Below are 16,147 nucleotides of genomic sequence, written 5' to 3' on the forward strand. Positions count from 1 at the left end.
GATGGCGATGTGCGTATTTTCGTTTCAGGCGATGCTGCCAGTGTGACGTATAATCTAGTGGACGGGACGCTCCTTCAACAACAACACCTAGTCAGACACCTCGGTAGCATTCGAGCAAACATAGCTACAAGATTCACGCTCTTTACACTGTTTTGGTGTATATTAGTCGATGTGTTTGAAACACACTTCTTTTGTTTGTACTTGTTGGCCCATTTAATTATATATTTACGTTGTTTGTCAGCTAGCTTGTTTGCTAAGTTATCTTTGAACTAGGCTAGTCGCTAATGCTAGCTAGCTAACATCCCCGACCATGAGTTCATTACGCTACTCTCCTCCTGCTAATGAAGAGGTCTGCTGGACGGAGAAAGAAGCTTTCGTACACTGTTTTGGTGTATATTAGTCGATGTGTTTTAAACACACTTCTTTTGTTTGTACTTGTTGGCCCATTTAATTATATATTTACGTTGTTTGTCAGCTAGCTTGTTTGCTAAGTTAGCTTTGAACTAGGCTAGTCGCTAATGCTAGCTAGCTAACATCCCCGACCATGAGTTCACGAAGTTACTCACCTCCTGATAAAGAAGAGGTGGTCTGCTGGACGGAGAAAGAAGCTTTCGTCAAAGAGGAGGAGGAAGAGATGGATGTTACAATACAAAAACAAGTAGAGGGTGAGGCTGTTACTGTGAAAGACGAAGAGAAAGACGTTACAGTGAAAGAAGAGGCAGACCCGTTCAGAGTGAAAGAGGAGGAGGATATTACAGTAAAAGAAGAGGAGGATTCCGTTTTTGGAGTGAAAGAGGAGGGGGAGATGACTATCACATTGGAAGAAGAAGAGGAGGTTGGAGATCTGTTTAACACCAGTAAGTACCGTCTCTGCAGTCGTTGAACCAATATGCAGTAAAGGGGTTCTACGCTTTAATGTTGATCTGTAGGAATGGCTGAAGCTTCACTGTAACGTGTAGAACATCAAGAGTGGACCATCAACAAAACGTTAACAATTGATCAAATGCATCCAATGACGATGCCTGAAATACTGTAGTCCTCAATATCTCCTATTAGATTAGCCCAATATGTAGTCTTAAAGGGGTAATCAGCAGTTGTTAAATCCATTTTGGGACTTATACATTAATGATATGTACCCATCTTTTTCTTGAAGAATTTACTTACAAATGCCTCGTGAGCTTAGTTCAACTATCGTACCCCATCAGAACCCAAAATATAAGCTTGTTTTTACTCCAATGTTTGTCAGTAAATATAAACGAACACTCTATATCCTCAAAACATGGTTAAAACTATAATGTTTGTATCATGGATGGTTGCATTTCTCCAGCCCCATCCCTCAGCTTTTTACCGAAACAGGCAGGGAGTACGCTTTGTTATTGTTTCTACTGCTGATTGCTGCCCCCGTTACTCCTCAAGGTCCAAGGACTTTGTTGTTTTCAGAGGTAGACTGGCTCTGGCAGATAAAATAGTCAAATTATCCATTCTCAATTGCGATACATTTCTAGAAACATAAATCGCTGTATTTTCATATCAATTCAGAATAATTTCACACAATACTTGCATATCACATCAAAATAGGTAACCAGTCGCGATCACCCAAAAGGTAAACCAAATTAGTTTCTTGTAATTTCTCCTTCCTTCAGGCTTCTTTTTCTTCTTTGGACTTTATATGGTGGTTGGAAACCAACTTTAAGGTGCATTACCACTGTCAACTGGACTGGAGTGTGGACCTGAGTTCATCTTTCAATCACCCACGTGGGTATATACCAAGACAGTCATGAAGAGGGCACAACGAAACCTTTTCCCCCTCAGGAGATTGAAAAGATTTGGCATGGGTCCCCAGATCCTCAAAAGGTAATACAGCTGCACCATCGAGAGCATCCTGACCGGTTGCATCACCGCCTGGAATGGCAACTGCTCGCCATCTGACCCTAAGGCGCTACAGAGGGTAGTGCGAACGGCCCAGTACATCCTGTGGCCAAGCTTCCTGCCATCCAGGACCTATATAATAGGCAGTGTCAGAGGAAAGCCCACAAAATTGTCAGAGACTCCAGTCACCCAAGTTATAGACTGTTTTCTCTGCTACCGCACGGCAAGTGGTACCGCAGCACCAAGTCTATAACCAAAAGCCTCCTCAACAGCTTCTACCCCCAAGCCATAAGACTGCTGAACAATTTGTAAAATCACCACCGGACAATTTACATTGACCTCCCCCACCCCCTCCCTTTTGTGCACTGCTGCTACTTGCTGGTTGTTTGTTACCTGTGCATAGTCACTACGCCCCCACCTTCATGTACAGATTACCTCAACTAGCCTGTAACCCCGCACACTGACTCGGTACCGGTGCCCCCTGTATATAGCCTCCACACTGACTCGGTACCGGTGCCCCCTGTATATAGCCTCGTTATTGTTATTCTCATTTTGTTACTTTTTATTATTACTTTTTATTTTAGTCTATTTGGTAAACGTTCTCTTCTTCTTGAACTGCACTGTTGGTTAAGGGCTTGCAAGTAAGCATTTCACAGTAAAGTCTAAGTTGGTGTCTTGACGGATTTGTAAAAAACGGTTTGTCATAAAACACTATATATATATATTTTTTTTTAATGTTGCTGACACCCCTCCCCAGAGGTGTCTCATTATTGGGATTCATTGCTGATTCCTACCTGTAGCACACTATGAGGTGTCTAGTGATACAGGTTAAGGGCCCTGTTGGAGATTGGTGGTTGGTAGCGGAGTCGAGGGAACAAGCAGGGTTGGACACGGCCATGTTATTTCCCGACACACAGTCTCTGTGGTTCATATGAACCCCATTCCTGGGAATTAGATTTGATTACAAATCGCCCCTGTCTATTCCCACAGAAGGGTTCCGTTTGTCCCATTCCCAGCTAGGTTACGAGGCGCTTTGTCACCAGAACCTATGACTGGTTGATAGGGGAAACCTCCATGCTTATTATAGAAAAAATAATTAGGGGGAAACTATTTAGTAAACTGAAATAAAATAACAAACCTGTTTGAAAAATTCAAACTATTCCAAAACTATCTTTCACTCAAACTAAAATAGCCTTAAATAATTTGTATTAAATAATAATATTATGTTCAGTTTGAATAATTTATATCTTAACTTTGGGCAAAAATAGAATTGGGTTTTAAAGCTTCTGAACCTGGTGGCTGGTAAATGCTGCCATGGGATGGCAATGTTTCAAATAGACCTAGCTTGTGTGTCACTATCACTTGCTATCACCAGAAATACTTTAAGAAATGAGGATATTGGAAACTCCTTTCGATTCGTATTAACATCTTAAAGAAAATAACATTGGCATGAATTACCCTCCGTGAACAAGAAGCACAACAATACAAATATTTTCAGACATAATTAGAGATAATTAACTTGTTCTCTGTAATATCGTATAGCTTTGCAATCGTGACATTACGTACTTTCAAGGAAAATAGGCATGTTTCTCGACTCATACCCTGACTTTAAAAAGGGATTTCGTGAGAATTAGCTTAGGAACTGCGTGTCACAGCATGACAATGTGAACGTGAATGGTCGACAGTCTCTTGGACGGGTGTTATATACGCGTTGACATTTTCTGGAATAGTTTTTATTTGAAAACGTTTTTGTTTACTTGCCTGCCTAATTTGGAATGCACTGTACTGTTCATCTCTGAAACTCACTGAGATAATTCCTTTGATCCAGCAGTAGCAATACAGGGATATAGCATCTACAGAAAAGACAGGAATGCTTATGGGGGAGGTGTTGCTGTATACAGTGCATTCGGAAAGTATTCAGACCCCTTGAATTTTTCCACATTTTGTTTAAAGCTAAAATTTATAAAATTATTATTTTTCCTCTTTAATTTAGCAGACCTGCATTTGGGGAGTTTCTCCCATCCTTCTCTGCAGATCCTCTCTAGCTCTGTCAGGTTGGATGGGGAACATCACTGCACAGCTATTTTCAGGTCTCCAGAGATGTTAGATCGGGCTTAAGTCTGGGCTCTGGCTATGTCACTAAAGGACATTCAGAGACTTGTCCCGAAGCCACTCCTGCGTTGTCTTGGTTGTGTGCTTAAGGTCGTTGTCCTGTTGGACGGTGAACCTTTGCCCCAGTCTGAGGTCCTGAGCGCTCTGGAGCAGGTCTTTCATCAAGGATCTCTCTGCACTTTGCTCCATTAATATTTCCCTCGATCCTGACTAGTCTCCCAGCTGCTGAAAAACATCCCCACAGCATGATGCTGCCACCAACATGCTTCACCGTAGGGATGGTGCCAGGTTTCCTCCAGACGTGACTCTTGGCATTCAGGCCAAAGAGTTCCATCTTGGTTTCATCAGACCAGAGAATCTTGTTTCTCATGGTTTTAGAGTCCTTAAGGTGCCTTTTGTCAAACTCCATGTGGTCTGTCATGTGCCTTTTACTGAGGAGTGGTTTCCATCTGGCCACTCTCCCAGAAATGTCTGATTGGTGGAGTACTGCAGAGATGGTTGTCCTTCTGGAAGGTTCTCCCATCTCCACAGAGGAACTTTGGAGCTCTGTCAGAGGGACCATCAGGTTTTTGGTCAACTCCGTGACCAAGGCCCTTCTCCCCCAATCGCTCAGTTTGGCCGGGTGACCAGCTCTAGGAAGATTATTCCATTTAAGAATGATGGAGGCCACTGTGTTCTTGGGGACCTTCAATGCTGCAGATTTTTTTGGGGAACCTTTCCCCAGATCTAGGCCTCGACACACTCCTGTCTTGGAGCTCTACGGACAATTCCTTTGACCTCATTGCTTGGTGTTTGCTCTGCCATGCACTGTCAACTGTGGGACCATATATAGACAGGTGTTTGCCTTCCAAATCATATCCAATCAATTGAATTTACCACATGTGGACTCTGAACAAGTTGTAGATACATCTCAAGGATTATTAATGGAAACAAGATGCACCTGAAAGCAATTTCGAGTCTCATAGCAAAGGGTCTGAATACTTATGCAAATAAGTTTCTTTTTTTTAACATGTTTTCACTTTTTCATTATTGTGTGATTGAGGATTCTGTTGTGTGTAGATTAATGAGGATTCTATTGTGTGTAGATTAATGGTTGGTTTCTCAAATGATTGCCTTGCCTGGTTCACCAACTACTTCTCTGATAGAGTTCAGTGTGTCAAATTGGAGGGCCTGTTGTCTGGACCTCTGGCAGTCTCTATGGGGGTGCCACAGAGTTCAATTCTCGGGCCGACTTTTTTCTCTGTGTATATCAATGATGTCGCTCTTGCTGGGGTGATTCTTTGATCCACCTCCTATGCAGACGACACCATTCTGTATACATCTGACCCTTCTTTGGACACTGTGTTAACAAACCTCCAAACAAGCTTCAATGTCATATAACACTCCTTCTGTGGCCTCCAACTGCTCTTAAACGCAAGTACAACTAAATGCATGCTCTTTAACCGATCGCTGCCCGCACCCGCACGCCCGACTAGCATCACTACTCTGGACGGTTCTGACTTAGAATGGCTGGCCCTCACTACATATTCGTCGCCAAACCCACTGGCTCCAGGTCATCTATAAGTCTTTGCTAGGGAAAGGTCCCCCTTAACTCAGCTCACTGGTCACCATAGCAACACCCACCCATAGCACGCGCTCCAGGAGATATATCTCACTGGTCATCCCCAAAGCCAACACCTCTTTGGCCGCCTTTCCTTCCAGTTCTCTGCTGCCAATGACTGGAACGAACTGCATAAATCGCTGAAGTTGGAGACTTATCTCCTTCACTAAATTTAAGCATCAGCTATCTGAGCAGCTTACCGATCGCTGCAGCTGTACACAGCCCATCTGTAAATAGCTCATCCAACTGCCTACCTCATCCCCATGTTTTTATTTACTTTTTTTGCTCTTTTGCACACCAGTATTTCTACTTGCACATCATCATCTGCACATCTATCACTCCAGTGTTAATTTGCTAAATTGTAATTACTTCGCTACTATGGCCTATTTATTGCCTTACCTCCGTACTCCATTTGCACGCACTGTATATAGATTTTTCTATTGTGTTATTGACTGTACGTTTATTTATCCCACGTGTAACTCTGTTTTTTTGTCGCACTGCTTTGCTTTATCTTGGCCAGGTCGCTGTTGTAAATGAGAACTTGTTCTTCACTGGCCTACCTGGTTAAATAAAGGTGAAATAAAAAATAATTTTTTTTTAAAAAATAAAATCTTAACTTTATTGACAACACCCAAATAGATACTGTCAATAACGCGGTTCTTCAATAATTACACAATTCTTAATACTGTAGCAAACATTATATTACACAGGACATTCAAACGAGCCTTACAATTATAATCCAAAGTAGTGTGAAATGCACTCATAAGCAACCTGGAAATAGGGGTTACTCCCCTGAGTTTTCCCCCATTCACATTCAGAAAACTTTGTGAAAAACTAAAATCTTTGCTAACCATTTTTGCTCAAGGCAAATATAGTACATCCATAACTATCGGTTTCTTCATTAGCAGTGAGGAGTTTCTGCAATCAAATTGCCCTTGTGCCGCAATTTTAGCAAACACAGAAAGGGGCCTATATTGGAGACCAAAAGTCGTCTGGCACACTGCTTAGAGTTTCAACAACATGAATAACTTATTTCTAGCCGACAATCTTAGATGTTACTACTAATGTGAAAACAACACAAAATATGACTTGTTGCTCATAAGACAATTGTCAAATAATTTTAACATTCATTACAGACGTCAATTGTTGTACAACATCATGGCTATGCTGTTGGCGTCACCTTTTACAGTGGATTACCGCTGTTGTGGGCCTTTAATCGTCTGAATTTGTTGTTCACACAGGAGAGATACGGGACTATCGTGGATCCTCTGGGGAGCCTCAACAACCTCATGATGCTGACGAGGCAGAGAAGAGTCCCTCCAGACCAGAACACCTCAAGAAACACCTGCAGAGATCCACAGGGAAGAGAACTCACTGCTGCTCTGACTGTGGGAAGAGATTCACCTCATCAGGCATTAAAATTCATCAGAGAACACACACAGAAGAGAAGCCTTATAGCTGTGTTCAATGTGGGAGGAGTTTTGGTCAATCTGGCCAGCTGACTAAACACCAGAGAATAGACACAGGAGAGAAACCTTATAGCTGTGTTCAATGTGGGAAGAGTTTTGGTCAATCTGGCCAGTTGACACAACACCAGAGAATACACACAGGAGAGAAACCTTATAGCTGTGATCAATGTGGGAAGAGTTTTGGTAGATCTGGAGAGCTGACAGTGCACCAGAAAACACACACAGGAGAGAAATCGTATAGCTGTGGTCAATGTGGGAAGAGTTTTGCTGCATCTAGCACTCTGACTATACACCAGAGAACACACACAGGAGAGAAACCTTATAGCTGTGGTCAATGTGGGAAGAGTTTTGGTCAATCTTGTCATCTGACTCAACACCAGAGAACACACACAGGAGAGAAATCCTATAGCTGTGATCAATGTGGGAAGACTTTTGGTCGATCTGGAGAGCTGACAGTGCACCAGAGAATACACACAGGAGAGAAACCTTATAGCTGTGATCAATGTGGGAAGAGATGTACTACATCTGGCTCTCTGACTCTACACCAGAGAACACACACAGGGGAGAAACCTTATAGCTGTGATCAATGTGGGAAGAGTTTTACTACACCTGGCAATCTGACTCTACACCAGAGAACACACACAGGAGAGAAACCTTATAGCTGTGGTCAATGTGGGAAGAGTTTTGGTGGATCTGGAGAGCTGAAAGTGCACCAGAGAATACACACAGGAGAGAAACCTTATAGCTGTGGTCAATGTGGGAAGAGTTTTGGTAGATCTGGCCATCTGGTATCACACCAGAGAACACACACAGGAGAGAAATCTTACAGCTGTGATCAATGTGGGAAGAGATTTGGTCAATCTGGAGAGCTGACAGTGCACCAGAGAACACACACAGGAGAGAAACCTTATAGCTGTGATCAGTGTGACAATAGATACTCTGATAAAAGATCTCTGATCAAACATCAGAAAATGCATACATGAAGGAATTGTTTCATGATATCAATGAAATTATGTCACAATGTAGAATGTTTTAACATTGTAGTAGGAGTATTTTAATGATGTCACAATGTAGAACCCTAAACGTTTGTCCCCTGTTCTGTTGATTTTAGCCTGATATGGATATTAGCCTCAGAGGAGATAAATCCAGGCTCTGAATTGAAAGAGTACTATTTATGATATTTAACAAAAAGTGACTAACAAGAAAAGAGTTGTGTTCCACTTACCACGTTAGTGACCCACTTGAATCAAAATGCAGCACTTCAGAATGTAGTGATCTGTTTTCTACAAATTGTCCTCTAACCAGGGATGTACACATTATTCCCAGGTTCTGTGTGGTTTTTGAGCTGTTAGTTTTAAACAGGACGTACAACCTCATCTCCCTCCTGTCGCACAATTGATTTTAGCATGATATCGATGAGTGATGACAAATAAGTGTTGCGTTCCTTTGTTTAGCGACCCCTACATTTAAATGCATCACTCCAAAATGTAGCTGACTGTCTTCTGCAGGTTGTCCTCTAACCAGTGAGGTAAATGATATCTCCCATTTCCATGTGTTTTTTTAGTTGTTAGTTTCAACAGCAAGTACAACCTGATTTAACCCCTAATCGATATCAGTGATTTATTGCTACTTGTTAAAACAACAGCGTTTTTGGTGCTTGTGTCCATGGTGAGGATAACTTGGTTTCTGATTGTCTCAAGGTTGGGCAGTCAAAAAGATTTGTGTTTTGTGTTTAGCCATTACGTTCCATGGATCACAAATTATTTTGACTTTCCGTATTAGAGATTAGTTTTGTTTGGGCTCGTTCCAAGGAGACGAGAGTTATAGAAGCTAGTGAGTTTTAGGAAGAGAAAAATACACGTTATTTTTCTTGTTTTTAATTGTTGACAGCCAGCAGACACCATGTTTATATTGGTGAAGGTGAAGCATTGTAGTTGTTTATAATGTGAAATGGAAGTTGTTTTCTGTTGGTGGTGAGCATTCTCTTAATTAAGGTGTTAGTCTTTCGTTTTCCCATTTATGTGTTGAGGTTGGACTTTCGTGCATATAGCTCGTTAGCACGTAGGGCGCACTGATTGGTGTCACCTCGTTAGTCAATATGTGTTACACCTGTGCTGGCTTGTCCATCTCGTTTGTGGGAAGGTGTTCCACCTGAGCTGGTCCAGGTTCTATTTAAGAGTGTCTGGCCCAGTGCTCCAGTTGTCTTGATAGATGTGGAGAGTCAACACCTTTAGTTGCTCCACTTTTTTGGTTTGCTTCCTGTCTGTAAGTTTGGTGTGGGGGTTTTACTTTTGTTTGCCTCATCTTGGGCAGATTTAGTGGGTCTTATGGTGGGTGTCTTTTATGTCCCAGTTGTTACTAGTAAACTTTCAGTGGACACAGAGCTAAACTGCAACATTATGTTATAATACTTTTATTGGATCAAATGGTTGTTTTATGCAACAGAATAGAGAGTTCTTAGAACTATTGTGTCTGTGTTCTACTGAGGATGGGCCTCTGAGAGAAAACAATGACAGGAGATTTACAATGTCTTTTGGGTGATATAACCTAAAGAGACCGCATTCCAGAGCATGAGTTAATGTTTCTGTTCTATATGGTATCAGGGAGAGATGACCTCAGGGCCAGACCCTAGTCTCTACACAAAGAGTACTGTTTTTACAGCAGATACTGTCTGCTATGAATTATAAGTATATTTCATACTAATTTTAACCTTGTGACCCGTTCTATACGTCTATTGTTGGTCATGTAGGTTGAAAGGGGTGTGTCTTGGCTATAAAATACCTTTGTACTTTAATCTCGTGGCTCTCAAAGAGTCATCTGGGGGTGATTTGCCGACCAGCCGTCATTATCGTAGAGCACTCAATTGATTCACTTTATATTTGTGTGTTGTATTGACCTGCTCCCTTATTATTAAGTGAATAAAGATTTAGTTTAAGAATAACTCTGACTTGTGTGATAAGTTTGTCTCATTTGATATTAAAGAAATTAACCACATTTGGGGATGTGAATCTTCACTTGGTGACGCTCCTGGCGACCTGGGTAAAAGGTACATGAGGGAGCCCTCAAACTTGGAATCTCAGGAGACCACACTTCGGGAACGGAGCAGATGGACCCACCTTTGATCTGAGAGGCAGCGAGCCGAGTGGATACCACATCTCGAACGTAGTTTAAAAAAAAAATATGAGGTGAGCGAAACAAGTGGAGTTTTTATAAAAGTCTCGTAGGCTCTGAGTTTGTAGGAGGCACCTTGGAGGTGTAAACAGGGCCCTGTCAGGAGGCTCTGAGGCTGAGTCAGCTATCTGTGTGAACTGGATGAAAACTAGAATCTGTGTTTACTAGTTAAGACCATGTATGATATAGTATAAGATAGTAAGGTGTGCCTGTAATTGTTTTAAACCTGGACCCAATTTTAGAAGTATTGAAAGATGTAAATGTTTGAGTTACATTATCCTAGGAACTAACCATGAGATAGAAATGTGAAAATATTCCTGTAGGTTAAAATATTGTTGAAAAACACCTAATTGATTAGGTATGTTTGGGAATAGCATTGTGTGACTGCGTTATGAGACTTGTGTGACTGCGATATGAGACTTGTGTGACTGCGATATGAGACTTGTGTGACTGCGATATGAGACTTGTGTGACTGCGATATGAGACTTGTGTGACTGCTATATGGGAGTTGTGTGATTGAGTCTTAATCTGAAGTTTGGATTGTAACAGAGATCTATAGTTTAGTTTATTTTTTGTTCTGCTGGGAGTATGTTTGGAGAGCTGCTTCGTAGCTATGGAGAGTCCTTGAAAAAGCAATGGAATGGTTGTCGTGAGTAACTGAGAATTTCTTACGTTTTCATATGGATTCGGTGAATATATGAAAATATGATGGATTGTATGTGTGTATAATCGATTACTAGAGATTTGTTAAAAGTAATACTGGGAATATAATTAGATAAAATTTAAACAACCCATATGTAGACGAACGTAGGTTTTGAGTTGGTATCTTTAACCTCTAATTCCTCCCAAACCCGGATCCGGGAGCACCCCCATCAGTAAAAAAGCTGACTAGCATAGCCTAGCATAGCGTCACAAGTAAATACTAGCATCTAAATATCATTAAATCACAAGTCCAAGACACCAGATGAAAGATACACATCTTGTGAATCCAGCCATCATTTCTGATTTTTAAAATGTTTTACAGGGAAGACACAATATGTAAATCTATTAGCTAACCACGTTAGCAAAAGACACCACTTTAACTCCACCATTTTTTTACTGCATCAGTAGCTATCATAAATTCGACCAAATAAAGATATAATTAGCCACTAACCAAGAAACAACTTCATCAGATGACAGTCTGATAACATATTTATTGTATAGCATATGTTTTGTTAGAAAAATGTGCATATTTCAGGTATAAATCATAGTTTACCATTGCAGCCACCATCACAACTCTCACCAAAGCAACTAGAATAACTACAGAGACCATCGTGTATTACCTAATTACTCATCATAAAACATTTCTGAAAAATACACAGCGTACAGCAAATGAAAGACACAGATCTTGTGAATCCAGCCAATATTTCAGATTTTCTAAGTGTTTTACAGCGAAAACACAATATAGCGTTATATTAGCTTACCACAATAGCAAACATCACAACAGCATTGATTCAAGCCAAATATAGCGATAACGTATAAACCACCAAAATATATTAATTTTTTCACTAACCTTCTCAGAATTCTTCAGATGACAGTCCTATAACATCATATTACACAATGCATATAGAGTTTGTTCGAAAATGTGCATATTTAGCGGCACAAATCGTGGTTATACAATGAGAAAAGTTGCCAAGCTGCCAACAATATGTCGGGAGAAATCTTTGGAGAGGCACCTATTCTAATCAACAAATAATCATAAACTTGACAAAAAAATACAGGTTGGACAGCAAATGAAAGACAAATTAGTTAATGCAATCGCTATGTTACATTTTTAAAATTAACGTTGCTACAACATACAGCGTGCGTTAAAGCGAGGCTACACTGAAATTAATGGCGGCTTATGCATTTAACATTTTTCAACAGAACAACGAATTATCAGAATAAATAGTTCTTACTTTTTGATGAACTCCCATCAGAATCTTGGGAAAGGTGTCCTTTGTCCAAAAGAATCGTTGCTCGGTTGTAGAATGTCCTCTTCAACGTTGCAATTAGCAGTAAACATTAGCCATGTGGTCCAGACATCACCAACTCCCTAGAACGCAACACTAATCAATATCCGAAAATCGCAGTATACTGACATAAACTGATATAATTCGGTTTAAAATAACAACATTATGATGTCTTTAAAGCCTATATCGAATAAAAACACAGCCGGATATTTCTAAGAGTTATAACCGAAGGTTCTAGTACGATATGCCAAGCTCCTTCCTGCGTCAGAGCGAAGAGGGAAAAGACCAGTACTTTTCTTCCCAAGCCATTTATAACCTTTCAGATCTGCCTAGAGATTCCATTTCAAGTCTCACTATTCGCTAACAACCAGGGGAAGGCGTATGCATCTCAACCAATAGAAGAGGCAGATTTATAAACAGATCTGAGAACAGCCAGCAAAATTTTGCATTCTCACATCCACATAGGAAAATTGCTCTAAGTCCAGTTCTGTTTCACTCACAGATATAATTCAAACGGTTTTAGAAACTAGAGAGTGTTTACTATCCAATAGTAATAATAATATGCATATTGTACGAGCAAGAATTGAGTAAGAGGCAGTTTAATTTGGGAATGTAATTATTACAAAGTGCTAACAGCACCCCCTATTGACAAGAATTAATGGATCATTTGATAAAGATGAGGTTTAAGCATTATTAAAACGTCTACAAAGTCTGGGCAATTGTCTCAGAAACTGATGGGAGTGTGTCCACTTTAGGGCAAGTTACGATGTAACTATAAATATATATATAAAATATATGCTAAGGAGGAAACTATGAAACGCTTATTGGATTTTCTGATCATCTAAGATATGGGACGTTTCCAAAATGGGATAGTATTGTACATGTAACGTTTCCAAAATGGGATTGTATTGTACATGTAACGTTTCCAAAATGGGATTGTATTGTACATGTAACGTTTCCAAAATGGGATTGTATTGTACATGTAACGTTTCCAAAATGGGATAGTATTGTACATGTAACGTTTCCAAAATGGGATAGTATTGTACATGTAACATTATGCCCCCTTGTGAGTTAATAGTATTGCATGCTGTAGCAGGCTATATAAAGAGGAAGACCTCCATTGACGATTCAGGTCGTTGTAACATCTCGTCTGGACAGGTCACCGTCTTAGTTCGTAAGTTAGTTAACTTTAGCTAGTTAATTATCACAAAAGTGAGAACTGCTCTAGATTGGAAACTTACGTTACTGAGTGTAAAGCCATGTTGGCTTTATGGAAACGATATACAATATATGGGAAAGAATATAGTTGAGGGAAATAATCCAAACCTAGTTGTGCCTAGTTTGGACATAACGTTAGCTAGCTAGATAACGGTACTGTACTGTAGCTCATACAACGCCGACGGTCAAACTCGGCTTTCTAATATTTACGGTAATTAGCTATAGTAACGTTATGGAAGATATTCACAGAAAACCATCATTGTCTTCGTTATTCATTATTAGTATGTTATGTTATTATATAAATTATTTCAATAAATATTCAGAGCCAAACATAAACCCAATTTAACCTTTTTAACTGTTGTCGCATCCAAACTTGTCACAATCGTTTTCAGTTGTAATTGCGAAGTTCCCGGAAGAAGTCCAGCAACAACGGAGGTTCCTCGATGAACCACATTCTAACAAGTTCTTTGAAGAACCTTTTGGGGCTGTTTTTCATTGACCAAGCACCCTACGGTTTTTACGGGATCTGAGAATAACTCCAGATGAACTCTTCATTTTTAGAGTTGTAGTCGGCTCTATTTACTCTCAGATTCAACATATGATGATTAGCTTCAACGATCAAGTCAGCTGCTGCTGCTCCAATACAGTATGAGGTGAGACGGTGAACTGATGTTGAACCGGGCAGTCAGCTGCTGCTGCTCCAATACAGTATGAGGTGAGAAGGTGAACTGATGTTGAACCGGGCAGTCAGCTGCTGTTGCTCCAATACAGTATGAGGTGAACTGGTGTTGAACCGGGTAGTCAGCTGCTGCTGCTCCAATACAGTATGAGGTGAGACGGTGAACTGACGTTGAACAGGGCAGTCAGCTGCTGCTGCTCCAATACAGGATGAGGTGAGAAGGTGAACTGATGTTGAACCGGGCAGTCAGCTGCTGCTGCTCCAATACAGTATGAGGTGAGACGGTGAACTGACGTTGAACCGGGCATTCAGCTGCTGCTGCTCCAATACAGTATGAGGTGAACTGGTGTTGAACCGGGCAGTCAGCTGCTGCTGCTCCAATACAGTTTGAGGTGAGATGTTGAACTGACGTTGAACAGGGAAGTCAGCTGCTGCTGCTCCAATACAGTATGAGGTGAGAAGGTGAACTGATGTTGAACCGGGCAGTCAGCTGCTGCTGCTCCAATACAGTATGAGGTGAGACGGTGAACTGACGTTGAACCGGGCAGTCAGCTGCTGCTGCTCCAATACAGTATGAGGTGAGACGGTGAACTGACCTTGAATCATAATAATTAAGTTAATAAAAATTAATTAGTGTAACTGTTAAAAAATCGTATATGGCATATTAAATATGAGGCTATTGTAATCATATAGAAACATCATGGAATGTTATACATCATATTAGCATCAACATACATTATTGTTTCATTAAATTTCACATAATAAGGATATTTCATATTTAAAAGTACTGAAGTCAGAATCCATCACCTGCTATTGTAAAAGAGACTAAAGAATGCACAATGTCAATGCTATCCGGGATCCTTGGGACATCCCTACCCTAAACCCTACCGTTACCATTTTAAATGTCAACTTCAATGGGCTAGGGACGTCCCAAGGATGTATCTTTACCTGAAAATACATGATCTAAGTGATTAATCGTTTGTATTCAGCAGTCAGAAAGCCTCATTTACTTTAATGAACTACTAAAATTGTGATTTTGTCAGACAGCAGCTCTACACTTTATTGACTGACTCATCCTTCCATCCCTTCTCAGCCTTTCTCTCCTCTGAAGACCCAGTGAGGGTGGAGCTCAATCAGAGAGCTGTTGAGGGACTGGTTAGGAAGAACACTTCTACAGCCAGAGAGGTGAGAGGTCACACATGGTTTAGATGGTAAATATTTATGTCCCCTTAGCGGTTCATCACGTCAGCAAAAGGGAATATGTTCCATCATCTATGTTTATTTACATTAGTGCAAATTGTCCACTGATATTGGTGTAATTTCTCACCCCTTCTGGCTGTAGGAAAGTGAATTTCCCCTCAGGCACACACATTTGTTCTTTGTTATTACCCGAGCCACTGCCTGTTCAGCCCGCTATCATCCAGAAGGCGAGGTCAGTACAGGTGCATCAAAGCTGGGACCGAGAGACAGAATCTGTTTTTCAATATCAAGGCCATCAGACTGTTAAATAGCCATCACTAACACAGAGAGGCTGCTGTCTCCATACACAGACTTAAAATCATTGGCCACTTTAAGGAATGGAACACTAGTCATTTTAATAATGTTTACATATTTTGCATTACTCATCTCATATGTATATACTGTATTCTATCCTATTCTACTGTATCTCATTCCATGTATTACTAATATGTATATACTGTATTCTATCCTATTCTACTGTATCTGTCTATGTATTACTCATCTCATATGTATATACTGTATCCTATTCTACTGTATATTAGTCTATGTATTACTCATCTCATATGCATATACTGTATTCTATACTATTCTACTGTATCTTAGTCTATGCTGCTCTGACATTGCTCCCCTAAATATTTATATGTTTTTAATTCCATTCCTTTTCTTTAGATGTGTCTATTGTTGTGAAGTTGTTCGATATTACTGCACTGTTGTCCTTGAGTGTCCCAACCAGAGGCCGGACTTGAACCCGATCAAACATCTCTGGAGAGTCATGAAAATAGCTGTGCAGCGACACTCC

General features: G+C 40.5%; 1 protein-coding gene across 1 annotated transcript; it reads left to right on the forward strand.

Moving 5' to 3' along the window:
- The first annotated feature begins 70 nt into the window (after positions 1 to 70).
- LOC129838993 (zinc finger protein 501-like) lies at positions 71 to 9,966 on the forward strand. The gene is made up of 2 exons (XM_055906260.1): positions 71 to 857; positions 6,823 to 9,966. Exons 1-2 carry the CDS (start codon positions 545 to 547, stop codon positions 8,031 to 8,033), a joined length of 1,524 nt encoding a protein of 507 aa, XP_055762235.1. The 5' UTR covers positions 71 to 544; the 3' UTR covers positions 8,034 to 9,966.
- The last annotated feature ends 6,181 nt before the right edge of the window (positions 9,967 to 16,147 follow it).

This window comes from Salvelinus fontinalis, chromosome 40 (genome assembly GCF_029448725.1).
Source record: "Salvelinus fontinalis isolate EN_2023a chromosome 40, ASM2944872v1, whole genome shotgun sequence".
NCBI classification, from domain to species: Eukaryota; Metazoa; Chordata; class Actinopteri; order Salmoniformes; family Salmonidae; genus Salvelinus; species Salvelinus fontinalis.

Coding starts and splice junctions, on each gene's coding strand:
- LOC129838993 (XM_055906260.1), top strand. CDS start 545: ATGAGTTCACGAAGTTACTCACCTCCTGATAAAGAAGAGGTGGTCTGC. Junction 858..6,822: donor TGGAGATCTGTTTAACACCA/GTAAGTACCGTC, acceptor TTGTTCACACAG/GAGAGATACGGGACTATCGT.